Below are 20,566 nucleotides of genomic sequence, written 5' to 3'. Positions count from 1 at the left end.
ATTCCAATTCAGTGGCATATAGCTAGCCTAAATGCTCGCGGAATGGAGAAGGGTGATAGTGTTGGCATGAATCTGCGTAAATTGAAATTCTTGTTCTTTTCAAGCATCTCAATTCAAAATTAATTATTCGTCATCCAATGAACAAGAGCACCTTTAGAATATAACATTGAATAAACTATTGATTTGTCCTTCATATTCATTCATTATTCAACTGAGAAAAGAGCAATTCCTTTCGAAGTTTACTGTCTCAGCGCGTTTACAAAACTATTCACTTTATATTGGAATCGCAAAGGTCCCATCTCCCTTTTTCATGTTTGTATTTTTTCATAGTAGACTATAGTATAGTATTTATTTTCCGTATAAAAGCCAAAAAAAAAAACACGGATGGATGGATGGATAGACCATTTTCAGTTTGGATTCATTTAAGAATTAAAAAATAAAAAGTAAAAAAGGATAATGCACTTTGTGGATTTATTCAGTTGAATAAGATCAGAATCAGTTTGTAATTTAAAGTCTGTTGAGGGAACAATGGGGAGGAGACGGGGAAGAAGAAAAAAAATCACACCTATTGACTTTATTACAAGGTAAGCAATGAATACAACTAAGAATGCGTAAAAAAATAAGTAATGTTCCCTTGGTGGCCCTCCCTTTTAATAGGGGGAGGTTCAAAATTTAGTTTTATATTCAATTAGAAAATATAGACCTACACTGGTCATGTGGGCAATCATATTTTTTTACTTGAAGAGGATAAAGTTTTTCGCGTCACGTAGGTGTAATCGAATTATTACCTCTATAGATAAATGTTTTCAAATCAAAATAATACGGAGACCCTTTTTTATCAATCACCATGCAAGATATACAAACCTTGTCTGCTGAGGAGACCGGACCAGAATCCGAACCTACAAAAAAATACATATACAAAAACCCATGCTCAATGACGAAAGCATTTTCTAATACAAAGCCGCGTGAGATCATTCCCCCCCCCCAAAAAAAAAAAAACATATCTGTAAAGCAACTGAAAGGGGAGGCAAATTGCATTAGGAGCCAACCTTCATCTGCAACTGTAGAAGAGTCATTGATAAGTTTATCTTAATTTATAATCTATATTGTTTAAAATAAAAATTTCAAATAGTATTTTGAAACAACTATTATTTGTTACTGATCATTTCCTTACGATATTAGTTATGACTGAAGTATTTGTTATGACGTTTATTTTTTAATTATATGTTCATATATGACTTTACTTTTATATGTGTTCGTTGCTAAGTTCATTCTCTGAATATGGAAATGAATAAACTCGAAACTTTCAGAGCTTGAAACCATAACAATTCTTATGAATTTGATTGACCAGAAGATTGATTGAAACACCCCCCCCCCCTCCCCCAAGAAAAAATATGTTGTCCCATGACTCGCGTCATACGTCCTTGTTGCTCCCTCCCCCCCCTCTAAGTAATAAAATAAAGATGAAACAAAAGTCAACTTACCCCGCGCGCCAAGGAATTTTTTAAGGAAAGATATTCCTTTATCTGTGTCGGTTTCCTTGGTTACTTCTATACTCTCCTTCCCTGCTGATTCTGTAGGAGATAGCTTTTCTGATTGAGACACTGAATGCTGCGTTTCAGATGAGCTTCTTGACCTATCATCACAATTATTCGGAGATTCGTGAATATAATTTTGGACGAGGGGCGTTCATGATCAATTAAAGATTTTGATTTCAGGCCTACGTTGCCGCACTTTTTTCTCCCCCTATTCTAAATGAATTTGGTTACATATTACAGAAGCTTTAAGGTGCACGTGACGAAATAGCGATATGTTTTTTCTTGCCATGTCGACATTATAAAGAGTTATGATAGTCGCAATGACGGTAAATTTCGTATAACAACCATTTGGTCCAATCATCACTTCGTGTAATCAAACCAGTTCGTCTATGACAATTTCGTCTCATAACCAGTTGGTCTAATATTTATATTTTACTTTGCCCAATTAACACTTTTTCTAATTAGACCAAATGGTATATGGACTAAATAGTTATTAGACGAAATGGCAATTAGACCATGTGGTTATTCGATGAACTGATGGTAAACCAAATGATAGTAGACGAGTTGGCAATTGGACGCATTGACATTGGACCAAATGAAAATAAATCGTCATGACCAGATAACTGATCTCACCATGACGGTATAAAACTTTTTATATATAAGTCAATTTGGCAAGGTTAACTTGACGTATTTCGTCATGCTTGACTATCTATTTTTACATGACAACACAATTTATTATGTATCATGATAATCACACCATTTCGTAAAATAGCTTCCATGTAGTATTCACTAAATAAAACTTCTAGTTGTTGGCAGATGGGAGTGGTAATCATGAGTACAACGTTTTATATACAAACGAAATCGTGCTTTAGAAATTAGAAGGGTACAGACCGGGTATCAGACAAGGGGCCTGTTGCATAAAACTTTTTACCTGAGAAAACTCTGGTAAAAACTGGAAACTAAGGTTAGTCTGATTTCTGCCATTGACTTTGACACAGGGAAAAAACTCTGGTAAAAACAACCTGAGTTTTCTCAGGTAAAAAGTTTTATGCAATGGGCCCCAGTAGTGACAAACAGCAGGTAACTTTATTGATTGGAATCCCCCGGTTTTTCACTTTTTTAAAGTCCAAGTTCCATCAACCTTCTCTTCTCCTTTCATTCAGAATTCATTTCCCAGTCAGAACGATATGCGGTAATATAATATGAATATAGATATGAATCATGACTGGTGAATGGCGACTGATTTCAACCAAGGATCCGCTTCATATAGTTTCTTATAATGATATAGTCAATTATAACTCCGGTAAAATATTGGTTAAAAGCAGTGATGATAAATTCCCATAAAAATTGCCATTGTATTGCAGTTTGTCATAATCAATAAATCTGGTTCCAGCTCAGAGATAATGACTGAAATTTCCGGGCTCAGAAGGGGCTCAGATAATGCGCATAAAAGGGAAGATGAAAACAGCAAAGTAGTATATACCTTTGCGCATAATAAAATGTATTCGAGTTTGAATTTCTTGGATCAGGATAGTTTTTTAATCGATACGATGTCAGACAACGTACTTGTATGATTGCATCTCACTTGGTCTGAGTAGACTAACATCATCTGATCCCATAGGTTGATAACGACCGAGGGATGGTGCTCTCTCTAGTTTGTTCCCGTGTGGATCTGTTTGCATTATCTCAGCAACAAGAGACTTCCTGCTCACCTGGTTGTCTTCTCATATTGAAAGAAAATTAATAAATACATTCTATTTTATTATACTAATTTTTAGCCGGGTGACTCATCATCACCAATAATGATGGGAAGTAAAATGATATATAACAATGTTAACAAAGCAAAAACGGCTATGCCCACATAAATTATATCAGGTACAGTCGCCTAAAAAAAACCCGACCCCCCCCCCCGTCAGGATCGCTGCCCCTCTAGTTTATGAGCTGGTCCCAATAAACTTATACCCACCCCTTCTGATCGAGATCAGAAAGATGAGAGTTATGTTTGTGATAAAGGGAGTGATTGATCCAAGTTACAGGTTCAATTTTCAAAGCAATACACTAACAATGCAGGAAAGGGGTGTGGGGCGTTGACATCACGAGGCAAACAGAACTCTTGAGGTTGAGAGGGCCGTTTTTTTTGGTTACACTTCGTAATTCCGAAGCTTCGTAATTCCGAAGGTTCTTTATTCCGAAGGTTCGTAATTCCGAAACACGTAAATTGCCTATACCTCGATGTTCGTTAATCCGAAAACGAAAAAGGGTTCGTTAATCCGAACATTTGTGGCGTAATTCCGACGATTCGTTATTCCGAAGTTTGGTAATCCGAAAACGAAATAAGGTTCGTTGTTCCGAAGGTTCGTTAATCCGAAAACGAAATAAGGTTCGTTGTTCCGAAGGTTCGTTAATCCGAAAACGAAAAAAGGTTCGTTGTTCCGAAGGTTCGTTGATCCGAAAACGAAATAAGGTTCGTTTTTCCGAAGGTTCGTTGATCCGAAAACGAAATAAGGTTCGTTTTTTTTCCGAAGGTTCGTTAATCCGAAAACGAAATAAGGTTCGTTAATCCGAAAATAAAATAAGGTTCGTTAATCCGAAAACAAAATACGGTTCGTTAATCCGAAAAATGAAAACCGGGAAAGCAGAGGCAGAGGCAAGGGGAGGGGGGCGGGGGACACTGTTGCCGTTCAATTATTATGAGGATGCGAAGGCAAGGGCGGCCGAACGAATTTTCGTTGGGGGTAAAGCCAAAAAATGAAACTCATACGTCAAAATGGGCACTTTGGTGATATTTTCACCTTAAGATTATCATCTGCTTGAAGTTTGATTAAGTAGAGAAAAACTTTTTTGAAGTGACTTCTTATCATGGCAAAATGTATATTTAGGCTTTATTTTTCGGGAGAGAATATAATGAGCGAGCGGCTTGGTAAAACAAAATCAAAGGTGAAGTTGTATAACGTTTTTTGTGGTCAGTTATTCTTAAAATGGCATTATTGCGAGGTGTTGCGAGCGTGAATCACAAGCTAAAACTTTAGGTTATTTCAATAAAAAATGAAAATTAGTTTTTAAAAATCCGAGCAGATTTCTGCTGTCATTAAAAAGATGTGCATCTAACTAAAGAATTAACACGAGCGCAAAACGCGAGCTTAAACATACTGACCAGAAAAGGAACATGTTAAAGAAAGCATTTAGTGACCTCTTTAGGATGCATATTTCACCAATCGAATGAGAGTGCGAAGCGCAAGCTGAAAATTTTCAATATTCCAGCCTAAAAACTTAACTTGTATACTTTAAAAAGAGTATTTTATAAAAAAAAAAAAATGAAAAACGGCATATTTATTTTTGAAAAAGGAACTTTCCCATTTGGGAAAATATTAATTCCCTGTTTTTTACTTCATTTTTGATGCCCCCTGCCTCCCTCCCGGCGGATCCAACTCTCGTCAAATAGAGGGGGGGGGGGCAATTTTTTTAGCCATATTTTCCTTGATCGGCAGTTTAAAGTTGATTTTTGTTTGTTTCTTTGAAAGGGTAGTCCTAACAGTCAATAATTAGCTTTATCCTTATAAAATAAAGTAAATATGTAATAACATGATAAACCCTTTTTAAATAATGCGAGCGCGAGCTATATATTTTTTTTAATATGTTTGTGATCTTCAAAGCGAGATGCCTATGTAACTAAATTTAGATAATAACTGCTAGCAAGAAGCGCGAACAGAATTTTTAAATATATAAGCTCTGACCTGATCTAAAGGGGACATTTTAAGAACTTTTTGCAGTTAGCCATGAAGACGATGCGTGTTTTAACCAATGGCGGCGGAACGTTTTTTTTTTTGGGGGGGGGGCAAAGCAAAAAAACAGGGGCCAATAGGGGCAATTTGATGCAAACGGATATTTTCACCATTAGATTATCATCTGTGTAATTGAGGTTGTGTGTTTTGTAGTAACTAACTTGAGCACAATTTTTTAAGTGATCACTAAAGTTATATATTTACGTTTCATTTCTGCGAGCGAACAGAGCAAGCGGTTTGGGGGAAAAAGTCAAATCTGAAGATGTAAAATTCACCTTTTTGGTCAATTACTGTTAAAAGGGCATCCTTGTGAGATGTTGCGAGCGAATCACGTGCTCAAACTTTTGGAAATTTCATGTGGGCCTAGAATGATAATATTGATATAGATATTATTTACCCAGGGAAGCCACTTCAGTTCTGAAAACTATTCTCCCAGCTATTATTATTTTTTTTACAAGAATGCTTAGAATGTCCAGTTTTAGGTTGGAAAATCGGAAAAATTTGGCTCACGTTTCTCGCTCGCATCAAGTATTGTTCATTGAGGAACTCATTCTATTCCTGGTTACAAAAAAAGAAGTATGAAATGTCCAGTTTTTAGGTTGGAATATCACAAATTTCAAGCTTGCTGTTCGCGCTCTCATTATTTAGTTCGTGAGATATATATTCTATTCATGAGTCACTAAATGCAGTCCTTAAAAGATTACTTTCTGAAGCCTGTTGCATAAAACTTTTTACCTGAGAAAACTCTGGTAAAAACTGAAAACTAAGGTTAGTCTGATTTCCGCCATTGACTTTAGCACAGGGCAAAAACTCCTGTAAAAACAACCTGAGTTTTCTCAGGTAAAAAGTTTCATGCAACGGGCCCCAGGCCAGTATATAAACAAATTACAGCTCGCCCTCGCATTAATTCTTTAGAAAGATACACATCTTTCTCACGATTACAAAAAATGCTCCGAATGCTCACTTCGCGTCTTGTTACATGAAATGTCTACTAGTTTGAGCTTGCGATTCGCGCTTTCAACATCTCACAAGGATCATTATTAGTATTATTTTTATTTTTATTACCAGCAGAAGCTGTTATTAAAAATGACATCCCCTCCAATACAAATCCTATTATCTAGAGGTTTCTCGCACGCTTCCAACACACTTGATCCCCTGCATCTTTAATTAAACCATTTGCTTAGGCAGCAATTGCTCAGATAAAATCGAAATTAGCCTATGTTTGATCAGGGCGCCTATATTCTTAATGAAATACATGCTTTGGCCCCAACACAAGCATGTATCATCGATCGTTATTACTATCATTGCATAATATCGTGTAATCTTGTAATGACAACATCGTTTTTGTTACCAAAATGAATTATTTTCATTTTCGGAAATACGAACCTTATTTAATTTTCGGATTAACGAACCTTATTTCGTTTTCGGATTAACGAACCTTCGGAATTACGAACCTTATTTTGTTTTCGGATTAACGAACTTTCGGAATTACGAACCTTATTTCGTTTTCGGATTAACGAACCTTCGGAATTACGAACCTTATTTCGTTTTCGGATTGACGAACCTTCGGAATTACGAACCTTCGGAATTCCGAACCTTCGGAATTACGAACCTTCGGAATTACGAATGTATGCGGTATTGGTTATCATACCTCTTACTGTTTCTTTTTAATGACGTTTTAGCTTATCTTGATAATGGTATTAATGTTTCTTTGTCTTAATTGCCAGCAATAATTCATTAAATGTCAGAACATTCGAGTAAACTTAAATGGATTCTACAATTTACCGTTTGCAAAAATTAAATGAGAAATAGAATCAACTGTAACTGTAACTAATATTGAATTTACACACGACATGTGCCAATTGTGACTTGTGGGAGCCTTCCATGATAGGACTTGTCGGACTTTTTTATCTGACAGTTACCAGGCGCGGATCCAGGAGGGGGCCGATCCGGCCCCGGCCCCCCTATTTTTTGACAACCTGCAGAAAGAAATGTGTTCTCTTTACCTTGATAGAAACTACGAAAAACAGAAAGAAAAATAAGAAAGAGGTATTATACCTATGATGTGTAATTTACAGCCTCGTAATGGCCGGCCCGACCCAAAAAGGAAATAAGAAAAAGGTGAGAAAGGTGAGGGGAAGAATTGGAAAATAGACTTTCTATAAAAAATTTCGCTCTCGCTTCGCGCTCGCATTGCCTTTGTAATTAATCCCATTCAAAAGGATTAAATGACACTTCATATATCCAGTTCTGAAATCGATTTGCACGCAATATTTTAGCTCGCACATCAAGCTTTCATTATTTTGTTTGATTTACACAAATTGTTATATCAAAATTTTCAGCTCGCGCTGCGCGCTCGCATTGTTTGATTTGTGAGATACATATCCTCTTTGAAAATTCTTTCCAAAATTTGTCAAAATGCTCCTTTATCATGTCAGTATATCAACAAATTACGATCGTGCTTCGCGCTCGCATTTAATTGTTTGAGACACACAGCTTGTTCTTTATTTAAATAAAAACGTGCTTAGACTGTCTAGTTTTCAGTTACCTTGTTACCTTGAAGTTACCTTGATGGCTGCATCTCACTGTATTCATGACGAGGATGTACAGATGAGTGTGGCAAGGTTAAGAAGGCTCTTAGACCCCCCCCCCCAAAAAAAAAAACACCCCAATTTAGATAATTGTGTCTTAAATTGCAGGAGTGTTGGTGCCTCAACTATGGACTGTGGGAGTTTATTCCATTGATTGACAACCTTTTGGCTAAAAAAAATTGAACTCGCCCTCCGCACTCTCATTATTTAATTGGTGATCCTTGTATATCCTCTTCATTAATCACTAAAAACAGTCCTAATTAAATTCCTTTTCACGTTACTATAATAAAATTTCAGCTCGCGCTTCGCGCTCGCATTGCTTAGTTGGATACTTATCTTTGTTCATGATTATAAAAACTGCTCAGAATCTTCAGTTCTAAGGACATAAAATATCAAACAATTTTAGCTCGCGCTTCGCGCTCGCATTATACATTAAGACCATATGATATACCTTATCTTGTTTATAAACAATAAAAAATAACATATACTTAAAACTTCAGTTTTTAGTTACGACTACCCCCTGAAAAACCAACCAAAAGAATCAGATTATAGCGGCCAATCGAGAAAAATGTTGATGAAAATAATTTTCGCCCCCCCCCCCTTATTGGCGAAAGCTGGATCCGCCCCTGGTTACCATAGTAACAGCCCGGAGTAACATTGCTTCTCAGGCAATCAACAAAAATAGTGATGAATTGCTCCCCGACCTCGAATGCAAGAAATTTTCTTGTTCTTACGAACAGCTTTATTAAACACTGGCAACTTGTACACAATATATATTTATTTTTAAAGTAAATACCGCGTGGATTCAAAAGAGAGTTGTATTTGGACGCTGATTGTTGATAAATGGCCTCGTCGCTTCCCAATGTATCATCCAATCTACTTTTCTCCACGGCTGCTCCAACAACTAAAGCCATTAATGGGATCTGAGGTCGTCGTCCAGGAATCGGAGACGATGGTCGTGGCTTCATCGGAGATGCTACTCTTTCAACCGGTTTACCAAAATCTATTCTGTTCAAAGACAACCATCATAGAAAGAACATGATAACAACACCGGGGATGGTACAAGGAGGAAAAATGCTTGGCCAAAACTGCAAAATAATTAAAACAAAGGAAAAATATAGTAGGCCCAAGATCTGTATGGCAGGGGGCAGTGGCGTACCTAGGATTTTCCAAAGGGGAGGGGGGGGGGGCAAATTCGTTCGCCAAAAAAATTGAGAAGCAAAAAAAAAGGGTCAACCACAAATAAAGGATTTAGTACCAGAAAAAAAAATTGACAAGCAAAAAAAAAAAAAAAAACGGCAGGTGGTCCTAAAGCTACGCGGGTCCTAAATAAATCCCAACAAAACAAAAGGTGGGCCTAAAACAAAGTTGAGAAAGAATTCAGACGGGCATGCAAAAAAGTTATGCAAAAAGAAGCATAGGCAGATCACGGTGGGTGCACATCCGGCCCGTGTCTCCTCCCCCTCTTTTGAGATCCCTGAAAATAAATCCTAGTGGGAAATATACCTGGGAAATATAAGGCCTAGCCTAGGCTCAAGCAGATCTAGATCATCTCTTCATCATCATGTGCTGTAATCATCAAAGGGCTCTGCAGCATATCTCCATGATCTCGAAGATTAAATCAAAGGGATTGCAAAGAATACCATCGAAACTTACAATAAACTCGTTAATGGGAAGCGAGGCAAACAGAAGAAATTAACCATCACTTTCTTCGGAGCAACTAGCAAATTACTAGTCAGAGGAAAGCAGACACAGCTGATTCCAGAGCTGTTATCAAAAATCATTAACATGGATGCTTCTGATCTTCAAGTGGATATGACTGATGTAAAATCAACTCTTGAAGAGATTAAAAGAAGACTTGACCTGCTCTCCAAAAAGACTCCCATGAAGCGCAATGGGTGCGACTGCAAAAGAAAAGGAAAGGCAACATGTACATGTCCAGTTTGCGAAGCACATGCCTGTACAGAGACTATTCTTTGTGCCTCCTGCAACAGATGGCTACATTTTGAATGCACAATCTTGTCTCCACAAGACTTGACCCACCTTCTAGGTATGGATGAGATTGATTTCATCTGTGCAGATTGCAGATTCCAGGAAGATATACCTATGAAGCTGTCTACACCACCTACACCATCTCAAGAAAGTCAGGTTTCTCAAGAAGAAAACTGTGCTATTTGCAATTCACCAAATACTGAAAACTCTGTTGAATGTCAAGATTGCTGCAAGTGGTTTCACCTTCATTGCCTCCCTACCAGAGCAGTTAAAGACGAATCAGTTATCTGCTCCTCCTGTAGTATTGTGAATCCTCCAACCTTGAGCATGGAGACTCCAGAGGTTTTGGAAGAAGAATCTGGTACTCCTGACCCAGTTCCTAATGCTAACCAGTCCCCCTCCATCATCTCTCCAGTAGAGCAGTTAGAGCCAGAAGGGGAAAAATTACTCAAGAAGAGTAATAATGTCAATCAAAGTCAAGACTCTTTGGATTCTACAGGTCCCTGCACTCATTGTTTCAAAATGAAAAAAGAAAAAGATCGATTGAGAGAAGACCTCAAAGTTCAGAGATCACTTACTAGCCTGACCATGAGCGAAAATGAGAGTCTTCACAGGCAGATGGGGGAGTCTACCAGAGAAATCAAGCAGTTACAAGATCTGCGTTTTAATGATCAGAATCTACTTAAACAGAAAGATCACTACATTCATAAATTAGAGAAGGCTGTAAAAGATCGGGATGATACAGTATATGACTTACAACTTCAACTCGACTTCATATATGCACAGTGCCTTCAACAAGGAGTTGATCTTATGATGAATGAGAATCCTCCCCTGCAACATACCTCAAAGTCAACTTCTAGAGTCAGAAATGAGCCTAAAGGTCAGATGAAAAGGAGAACATCTACATGTAATACTAGAGATAGAATACCCATCAGGAACTCATTTTCTCCATTGATTGATGAATGCTTCTTATCTGACGATACCAGCTCAGACAAGGCTTCTAACTATGACACTAGTATTCAGGCTCAACCTCCCTTCAGTGAGAAAAAGAAACACCCAGAATTCATCAGAAGGAAACCAAACCATCCATATGTCAGCAAAGGAATAAATAATAATAACAGGAAGAGTCAAAACACCAAGTTTCATTCAAATGAAAGAAGGCAAAGTGCAGTCAACTATAATGAACAATGGCCAGCACAAACAAGTTATGTAACATCAAAAACTCAACAGGATACAGCAAGAGATATAAACGATATGCAGGCACAGTTTGTATCTTATGCAGACAAGGTTAAAGATGGTCAAGAGCAGAGTAACTCTCGTCATGATACCAATGATTCAGATCTACCTCAGAGAAAGAAAAATAGAAACAGCCACTACCACACCTCTAGGCCCCTCAGCCCAATATCTCTTCAAGAATGCCTTATATTACAACAGCCCAGGAAACAACAGGATAACAGCATCACAAAAGATAGATCATCAGTCACTCAAGAACTGAATCAGGAGGCCTCCAACCTAACACCTTCACCAAAGCAACAGGATTTTCGGCAGGGCCGAGCCTCAACCGCCGACCACAAAACTCTAATGGAGAACACTTACCAGGCAGTGATGTATACAATAAATCTTCTAGCACTACCCCTATCCACTACAGACCCTGTCATTCGCCAAGCACTGAGAGCCCAACACCAACAAATACTACACTTAACCTCCACAAGTCTCCACTTACTAGAAAACAACAAGGAAAACAACTAAGAATGGGAACCTTCAACTGCAGGGGGGCACAGTCTAACAATGCTTTCATATCACGTCTATTAGAAGAATTGGATATCCTATTAATTCAAGAACACTGGCTTTACCATTGGGACCTTAATGAGCTTGCTAATATCAATGATAACTTCCAAGTCTTTAGTATATCACAGCAAAATAACTCATCGTTACCACTACCAAGAAGGAGAGCAAAGGGTGGAGTAGCTACATTCATCAGAACATCAAGCTCTTGGAAAGCAACAAAGATAGAATCTCAATCACAAAGATTAATTATTACAGATCTACTCCATGAGCCATCAAACTCGCATTTAATTATCTGCAATGGATACTTTCCGTGTGATGTTGATGCCAATAGTATTTCTGAGTATCATCATATGCTCTCTACCATATCCCACATCGAAACAACTCATAAAGAGGCCTTGATTATACTTGGTGGAGATCTGAATGCTGATCTGACAAATGCATCGTGCAAGAAACCTACAAAACGTATTCTAAAGGAATTTCTGATTAGTGAGAACATGATTAACTTGTCATCTCTCCAAAATAAAAAGGAGCTGTACACCTTCCAATCAGATGATGGTTTACGACATTCATACATTGATGACTTTATAATACCTGCAAAACTAGAAAACTGCTTCTCTGACCTTCTTATTGAGCATGATGATCCTCTAAACACCTCTGACCACACACCGGTTAAAGTGACATTTTCACTACCACTTTCAGCCAATTATCAAGTAGATCATGATATACCTGATCGCATTACTGGAGGATCTGGAAAGTGTATACTTCGTCCTAAGATATTTTGGCATCAGTGCAGTGCAGACCAGCGGCACCATCTCTATACTCTTCCTATGGAACAAATATCAAAGAAACTTTTCTTTAATCTTCCTACAATGTGTTTGGATCCGACTAAAATTGACTTGTTGCTTGATCAACTTAGCAAAGAAATGCTGAAGGTATCACTAACTCTACCACACTCGAAGGGCCGTCAGAAAAGAAAAAGGAAAGGGAAAAGAGAGTGGACAAAAAAGGTAGAGGCATGTTATAAACAATCTCAACATTATTGGCGTCTCTGGAGGGCCAGCGGGAAACCAAAAGGCAAGGACCCTCTCTGGATCAAGCATATATACACCAAACGTCTTTTCAGAAGTAGCATCAGGCAAGCACGGAGGATGTGTCACAATAATCTCCTTTCAGAAATTGAGGATGCTAAAGGTAGCAATGACAAACTCTTCTATAGGCTTGTCAAACGCACCAAAGGATCTCGGTCCACCGACACACTGTCTTATAGGGGTACAACGTATGAAGGAGAGGCAGTTTTAGATGGCTTCAACACATATTTCTCAGATCTTGCTAAACCGGATTATATAAATGCCTCTTCTCCGCCTGAAATAGATGAAGCCTTCCCCACTCGCCCGTTCCAGGACAATCTGAATCAACCACTTCAACCCTCTACTTCAAAAGATCTAGATGAAGCTATTAACTCTCTCAAGAAACAAAAAGCTGCAGGACCTGATAATATATCTCCTGAGCATCTTATTTATCTTGGCCCAATAGCTCGGAAATTACTCCTCGCCCTCTTCAATCGATGTATATCCCTAAAGTATATTCCTGAACCTTTGAAGTCCGGCCTTATAGTCCCAGTTCACAAAGGAAAAGGAAAAGATGTTAAAGATCCTTCTAACTACCGAGGCATAACAGTTTCTTCAACAATTGGTAAAGTTTTGGAAATGCTCATCAAATCTCAACTAGAAATTCCACTTGCAATAAATGATGTCCCAGACCAGTTACAATTTGGATTCCAGAAAGGCAAATCTTGCCTCCTTACTGCATCCTCACTGGAATTAATAATCCAACTGAACTCTGCCAAGAAATGCACAACATATCTTGCTCTTCTTGATGCACAGAAAGCATTTGACATCGTTTGGCATAAAGGCCTATTTTCTAAGCTTCAAAACCTAGGCCTCCATGAATCTCTGTTATCTACACTGGAAGAATTCTACAATGGTAGTACCAGTAGAGTCATGTGGGAAGGAAAAGTCAGCTCTCCTTTTCAAATCCTTCAAGGTGTAAAACAGGGAAGTGTGCTCTCTCCCACCTTATATACAGTCTTCATCGATGGCCTGATCAAATCACTAAGGAATGCTTGTCTAGGATGCTCTATTAACGGTTGCTACATGGGAGTGATAGTACTAGCAGATGACGTTGCTCTTATCAGTACATGCCCTCGTGAACTCCAATCAATGCTGGACCTCACCTTCAATTATTCCTGTGCCTGGAGATATACAATTAATCCACAAAAAAGTGCCGTAGTAGTAATAAACAAAAAAACATCAACCAGTGTAAGTTCAATCGAGTGGAAAATGGGAGGAATGACGATCAAGGAAAGCAGAGAGCACCCACACCTTGGCATAATAAAAAGCAATTGTAATATTGATCACACCAATGACATCATATCAAAGGGATATAACACCTTCTTCTCGCTTACTGGAACAAAGCAAGGAACTCTACGCCTGCTGCCACCAATATGTACTCATCTTTGGAAAATGTTCTGCATACCAAGAATGCTATATGGGATTCAGATTATCCAACTTACCAACTACATGCTGTCCCGTCTGAACAAGGCTCAATCTTTTCTTTTTAAAAGAGTGCTTGGTTTGCCAAGGAGTGCGGCTGACGAAATTGTTTATTTATTGCTAGATATCCTTCCAATGGATAAGCGAATCGACTATGAAATTCTTCTCTTACTTGGGCAATATGCAAGCCTTTCAGACGAGCGCACTGAAAGAAGAATCCTATTGAATGGTATAGCAAACAACACACCATTGGTAAGACGCTGGATAAAAATTCTCAATAGTTATGAGCTTCCAAGTCTCACTAACATCCTTAGAGAGCGCATTCCATATAAAGTATGGAAAAAGCTAGCAATGGGAAAAATTTATAAACAACACTATGCAGCCCTTGAAATTGCAGTTGCTAAAAAATCTTCTCTAAGTCTATGGTCGGGCATGACCCAACGTAATAAAAAGAATTATTACCCAAAGCAAGTCTCCAGCCCTCTCTTGAGGGAAGCTATATCCATCAGAGCTCAATTATCCTGCAGTACATACCCAACGAATAGAAGATTATTCTCTCTGAATCAAAGTACCACAACGTCCTGCAAGTTCTGCCACTCCGAAGTGGAAAGCGTTGTACATTTTGTTGGAGAATGCCCAGCGTTTAGCACACACAGGAAAACACTTCTACACTTAATAAAAGAAGACGAGGAACTGCAGTATTTTTCTGTGTATTTCAATGATCAAGAACCTCAACAATTTACCGCTTCCGTCCTGTTTCTACCTGACGTCGAATTAGCAGATTCCTCCAGAAACGACCTTAACCTACTTGTCTTAAATTTCTTGCATAAGATTCACCTCTCTCGATCTACCTTACTCTCACGTCAAAATATGTAACGCTACCATTAATGCAGTATCAAACTGCGGATCTCCGATACAGCGGAGGAAGGATACAGAAGATGAAGAAGATTCTACTACGGAACCATTAACTCACCTTTGGGATTCATTTTCCGTATTTTCCTTCTCTTCAGATTCTTTCTTATCTCTCACCACGCTTTGTTGTTCCCCCTCTTCATCTCCCCCATCGTGCGCATCATCTTTTGACTCCTCGGTGGTTGAAGTCATTGACTCGATGGTGATTTCAGGCACATTGTTTCGATCCCGTGCAATCCTTAGTTCTTCACCATCCACTCTCAAAACTCTGTGAGGGTTTTCAGGATCGGGTGTGGCTGCAAATTGTCTTGGAGGATACCTCATTGGGTTTCCTTCATTCTCTCCTCTTTCCTGCATCGGCTTTTCATTTGGTAGTTCTGTCATATCCTCCATTCTAAAGAGAAAGTGGATTTGATAATTTGAGAAAAAATTCGGAAATACAACCAAAACTAAATCTCCTGGATCCAATTGTTTCTTCTGTATGCATAAACAAATGAAGCACGCAGCACCTGCTCGCTCCCAATCAAAATATCTCTGCATAATCTCACACAGACGCGCGTATAATGTTTGGTGCGCGAAAAAAAAGAGATCACTGTACGCGAGAGGATTGGCATGAATGTGCGCGCAAAAGGGAATAGGAAAAAAAAAGAACGGTCCATAAAAAAAATGAAAATATTGGCTCGCGCTTCGCGGTCGTATTCCCTGTACAAGAAGATAATCTGCTCACGAGGATATAACACGGAACATTGAATATCCCATTTTAAAGTCAATATGCGCAAATCATATTCCTCGCGAAATCGAGTTTTCATTGCATTCTGTTCTTGCTTACAAAAAATTACAATCGGCTGGCAAAAAAAAAAAAAAACGGGGGAAAAGAGAAAAAGAGGGAGAAAGTGAGAGAAACGTAGTGGGAAGGAAGAAATTATTGTTGATTATGTTATATTTCATTATAATGATATGTTATATTACATGAAAATAAAAAAATATCATAACTTTATGAAACATAATTTACTCAGGGCATTTGTCTTCATTGTTCCTGACGCTCGCATTGTCTGTTTAACGAAATATATAATCCTGTTGTACTCAAACCTGCCGTTTTCAAGTCAATATACACCAAATATATTTCCTCGCACTTCGAATTATTATTGTTTTATGTAGTGACATATAATTTTAAGGTCTTAATGTAAAACATATCCCGTCCGCAATAGTGGATTAATGAAATATGCCTGCTCTTCATGAATTCCTAATATCAGTCCTTAAAATGTCCCTTTTTCTGATCTGAATATAAAAAAATTCAGCTTGCGCTCGCATCGTTTGATTAGATCGTTTGATTAAATACGCATGGTCTACATGAATTCCTATAAACAAGCCTTAGAATGCCCCTCTTAAGGTGTGAATTTCCTGATTTTTCAGCTCGCGCTTCGCGCTCGCAATATTTGACTAGTGAGATGCGTATGATAATCATGACTTCAAAAAATATGTCTCTATGTGTAATTCTAACTAAACCAGCTTGCGCTTGACACTCGCATTAGATGAATATGGTGAGATATGTGCACTCATAATGGATTCTTTTAAAAAATAGTCCTTAAAATATCATGTTTGGGGTCAATTCATACAAAAATTTCAGCTCGCGCTTCGCGCTCGCTTCATTTGGTTAGTGAAATAGGTATGGTCTTCGTGAATTCCTAAAAACAAACCTTAAAAATGTCCCTCTTCAGGTCTGAATTTCCTAAATTTTCAGCTCGCGCTTGCAATATTTGATTAGTGAGATGCGCATGCTAATCATGATTAGAGTTATGTGTTTGGATGCATATAACTCAAAAAAAAAAATCAGCAAGCGCTTGGCACTCGCATTAGATTACTATGGTGAGATATGTATACTCTTAATAGATTCCTAAAATATAGCCCTTACAATGTCTGCTTGGGGTCAATATATAAAAAAATTCGCGCTCGCATTGTTTGTTTAGCGAAACAGGTCATATCATGATTACAAAATTTGCTTATAATGTCCCTTTTAGGTCTGAATATCAAAAAATTTTAGCTCGCGCTTCGCGCTCGCATTATATGATCAGTGACATACAAATTCGTTTAATGACACTGTCCTTAAAATGTCTCTGTTAGATCAGCAAACCAGCTTACTAGGTGACTCAATTTTTTTGCTGGTCCCCCCCCCCCCCCATGCCGTGACTCACGGTATGCCACTGGATACCCATCTTGTTCATAATACTAAAAGTACTTAGAATGTCCAAAATCTTTTTCAGCTAGCGCTTCACTCTCGCATTAGTTGTTTAGATATTATGTACCCATCCTGTTCATGGATGTTACAATAGGGGCCGCGGAAACGGGGGGGGGGGGCCTGGGGGCTTCAGCCCCAACTTTTTTCCAAAACCATTTACAAAACGTAAAAGTGACCATAGGTTTGTGATTTTTTGCATGGTCAGCCTTCCCCTCCCACTTTGAAAACCGTTCCGCGACCCCTGCAGAATGTCCAGTTTCATGTCGGAATATAAAAAAATTTCAGCTCACTTTACGCGCTCGCATAATTTAGATACCCATCGTTTTCATGGTTCATGTTCATGGGGGCACCATTTTACAATAGTACACAGGGGTACCAAAACCAGGTCGGGCCCCCAGGTGCAGAATCCTGGGCGCACGCCTGCATTGAATCTTCTTTGGAAAAAAAACAAGATGTACACAAAACTTCAGAATTTAGTGGGGGCTACCCCTGAAAAAAGTCAGGTTCATTGCCAAATTAAGATTGAGCGCGGGAGTAATGTACTGTTACGATACTGCAACAAATAACAATGAAATAAGTTGAAAGTGAATTTCCTTTTCTTTTATTACAGGAAATATAACACTCAAAAACTAAAAAAAACATAAATAAATATCTTACGCCTCTTGAGGTGACAGATGCAGGCGCAGATCCATGGGGGGCCTTGCCCCCCCCCCCTTCGGCTAAAAAAAAAAGAAGAGAGAGAAGAAAGAGAAAAAAGAGGGGAAGAGGTGAAAGAGAAAAAGAAAAAGAAGAAAGGAAGAGGGGGAAGAAGGGAAGAAAAAACGAGAGAGGAAAAGGGGGAAAGAAAAGAGGAAAGGAGAGAGGGGGAAGGGAAAGGAGAAAAAAAGGAGAGAGGAAAAGGGGGAAAGAAAAGAGGAAAGGAGAGAGGGGGAAGGGAAAGGAGAAAAAAAGGAGAGAGGAAGAAGGAGGAAAGAAGAGAAGAGAGAGAAAGGGGAAAAGAAGAGGGGAAAGAGAGAGGAAGAGGGAGAAGGAAGAAGAGGAGAAAAAAGAGAGAGGAAAGGGGGAAAGAAAAGAAGAAAAAGGGAAGAGGGGGAAGAAGGGAAAGAAAAGGGAGAGGAAAGGGGAAAGAAAGAGAAGGAAAGAGAGAGAGAAAGGAAAAGGAGAAAAAAGAGAGAGAGGAAAAAGAGGAAAGAAAAAGAGGAAGAGAAGAAAAGGGAGAGGGGGAAGAAAAAAGAGGATGAGAGGAAAAGAAAAGGGAGAGAGAGAGAGAGTGAGGAAAGAAGAGAAGAAAAGGAGAGGGGAAAGAAAAGAAGAAAAAGAAGAGGGGAAAGAAAAGATGAAAAAGGAGAAGAGGGGAAAGAAAGAGAAAAAAAGAGGAAGGAAGAGAAGAAAAAGGGAGGGGGAGGGGGAAGAAAAAGAGGAAGAGGGGGAAGGAAGAGAAGAAAAGAGAGGGGGAGAAAAAAGAGCAAGAGGGGAAAGAAGAGGGGGGAAAGAGAGAGGAAGAGGGGGAAAAGGAGAAAAAGGGAGAGAGAGGAAGAGGGAAGAAAGAAGAGAAGAAAAAAGAGAGAGAAGGGGGGGAAGGGAGAGGAAGAGGGGGAAGGACGAGAAGAAAAAAGAGGAAGAGGAGGAAAGAAAATGATGTTGAACCAAAAGGGCGCCGAAATGATGTTCGAAGGAATGTCAAAACGATGTTCGAACTGGGGGCCAAATCGATGTTCGAACAGGGGGGGATTGATGTTTGACGTAGGGGCGCCAAATTGATGTTGGAACTAGGGGGCGCCAAATTCATGTTGGAACTAGGTGGCGCCAAATTGATACTCGACCTAGGGGGGGGGGCGAAATGATATTCGAACTAGGGGCGCCGAATTGATATTCGAACTAGGAGGGCGCCGAAATGATGTTCGAACTGGGGGCGCCAAATTGATACTCAAACTAGGGGGGCGCCGAATTGATGTTCGAACTAAGGGGCGCAAAATTGATACTCGAGCTAGGGGGAGGGGGCGAAATGATATTCGGACTATGGAAGGCAAATTGAGTTCGAAGGGATGCCAAATGATGTTCGAACTGGGGGCCGAATTGACGATCGACCTACATGTAGGGGCGCCGAATTGATATTCGAACTAGGGACGCCAAATTGATGTTGGACCAACATGTAGGGGCGCCGAAATGATATTAGAACTAGGAGGGCGCCGAAATGATGTTCGAACTGGAGGCGCCAAATTGATACTCGAACTGGGGAGGGGCCGAATCGATGTTCGAGCTAGGGGGCGCCAGATTGATACTCAAACTAGGGGGGCGCCAAATTGATGTTAGAACTAGGGGCGCCAAATTGATATTCGAGCTAAGGGGGGGGGGCGAAATGATATTCGAACTAGGGAAGGCAAATTGAGTTCGAAGGGATGCCAAAATGATGTTCGAACGGGGGGATGCGCCGAATTGATGTTCGAACTAGGGGGCGCCGAATTGATGTTCGAACGAGGGGGCGCCAAACTGATGTTAGAACTAAGGGGCGCTGAAATTGAGTATGGGTATGGCTTAAAAAGAATGCAACTAGTATAAGTTATATAAGTTGCATTCTTTTTAAGCCATATGCCTATAATTGCAAAGATTACAAAGCACATGTTTACATGGTCACGTTCAACACAAATAACAAGCAAGCAATGACCCGCCGTGTAGCTAGTTTTAGGTCGGGATAACTTGCGCTCCATAGTTATTTGGAAAGTGGAAATTAATAATCCGTATTATATTCAGACCGCCTCGATCACATTACAAGAAGTTGTTCAGGCCTTAAGACTTTGTGTTATTATTTCCGCATTCATACATTCCGTCCCAAAGAGACTTCTGAGAAATTATCGAAGTTCTCGAAGTTACGAGCAAGCGCATTATGGTCTGGAAAGCGGGCTAGGCGCGAATTCAAACTCTCCAGTCTGCAACTCATGGCGCCCAGGCGACCACGCCCAATTACAAAGTTCTCAAGTACCATGGCCAGCAAATGTTGGTAAGATTTGGATGTTAATTCTCCCAACATTTTCTAAGTTCATTGACCCAGGCGGCCAGGCCTGCATTGACCCTAAATTACATAGGCGGATCCAGATCCCGAGGGGCCCGATCCCCCCCCCCTATTGCGGAGCAAGAAAAAAGGGGGAAAGAAAAAAAAAAGGGAGGAAAGAAGAGG

The 20,566-nt window shown here is 39.4% G+C and overlaps 1 protein-coding gene across 1 annotated transcript; it reads right to left on the bottom strand.

Annotated features, from left to right (window-relative positions):
- Window positions 1–762: 762 nt before the first annotated feature.
- On the bottom strand, window positions 763–15,697 carry LOC121419449. Its single transcript, XM_041613928.1, has 5 exons — window positions 15,217–15,697; window positions 8,708–8,919; window positions 3,105–3,258; window positions 1,485–1,636; window positions 763–899 (listed from the first exon to the last, which is right to left on the bottom strand). Exons 1-5 carry the CDS (start codon window positions 15,693–15,695, stop codon window positions 763–765), a joined length of 1,134 nt encoding a protein of 377 aa, XP_041469862.1. The 5' UTR covers window positions 15,696–15,697.
- Window positions 15,698–20,566: the final 4,869 nt, after the last annotated feature.

The sequence above is a fragment of the Lytechinus variegatus genome, chromosome 7, assembly GCF_018143015.1.
Source record: "Lytechinus variegatus isolate NC3 chromosome 7, Lvar_3.0, whole genome shotgun sequence".
Taxonomy (NCBI): Eukaryota; Metazoa; Echinodermata; class Echinoidea; order Temnopleuroida; family Toxopneustidae; genus Lytechinus; species Lytechinus variegatus.
Note: the sequence above shows the minus strand (reverse complement) of the source record. Positions and strands in the feature narration are given on the sequence as shown.

Coding starts and splice junctions, on each gene's coding strand:
- LOC121419449 (XM_041613928.1), bottom strand. CDS start 15,695: ATGCAGAGATATTTTGATTGGGAGCGAGCAGGTGCTGCGTGCTTCATT. Junction 3,259..8,707: donor CTCTCTTTTGAATCCACGCG/GTATTTACTTTA, acceptor CAATATGAGAAG/ACAACCAGGTGAGCAGGAAG. Junction 900..1,484: donor AAAATTCCTTGGCGCGCGGG/GTAAGTTGACTT, acceptor ATTTTTTTGTAG/GTTCGGATTCTGGTCCGGTC.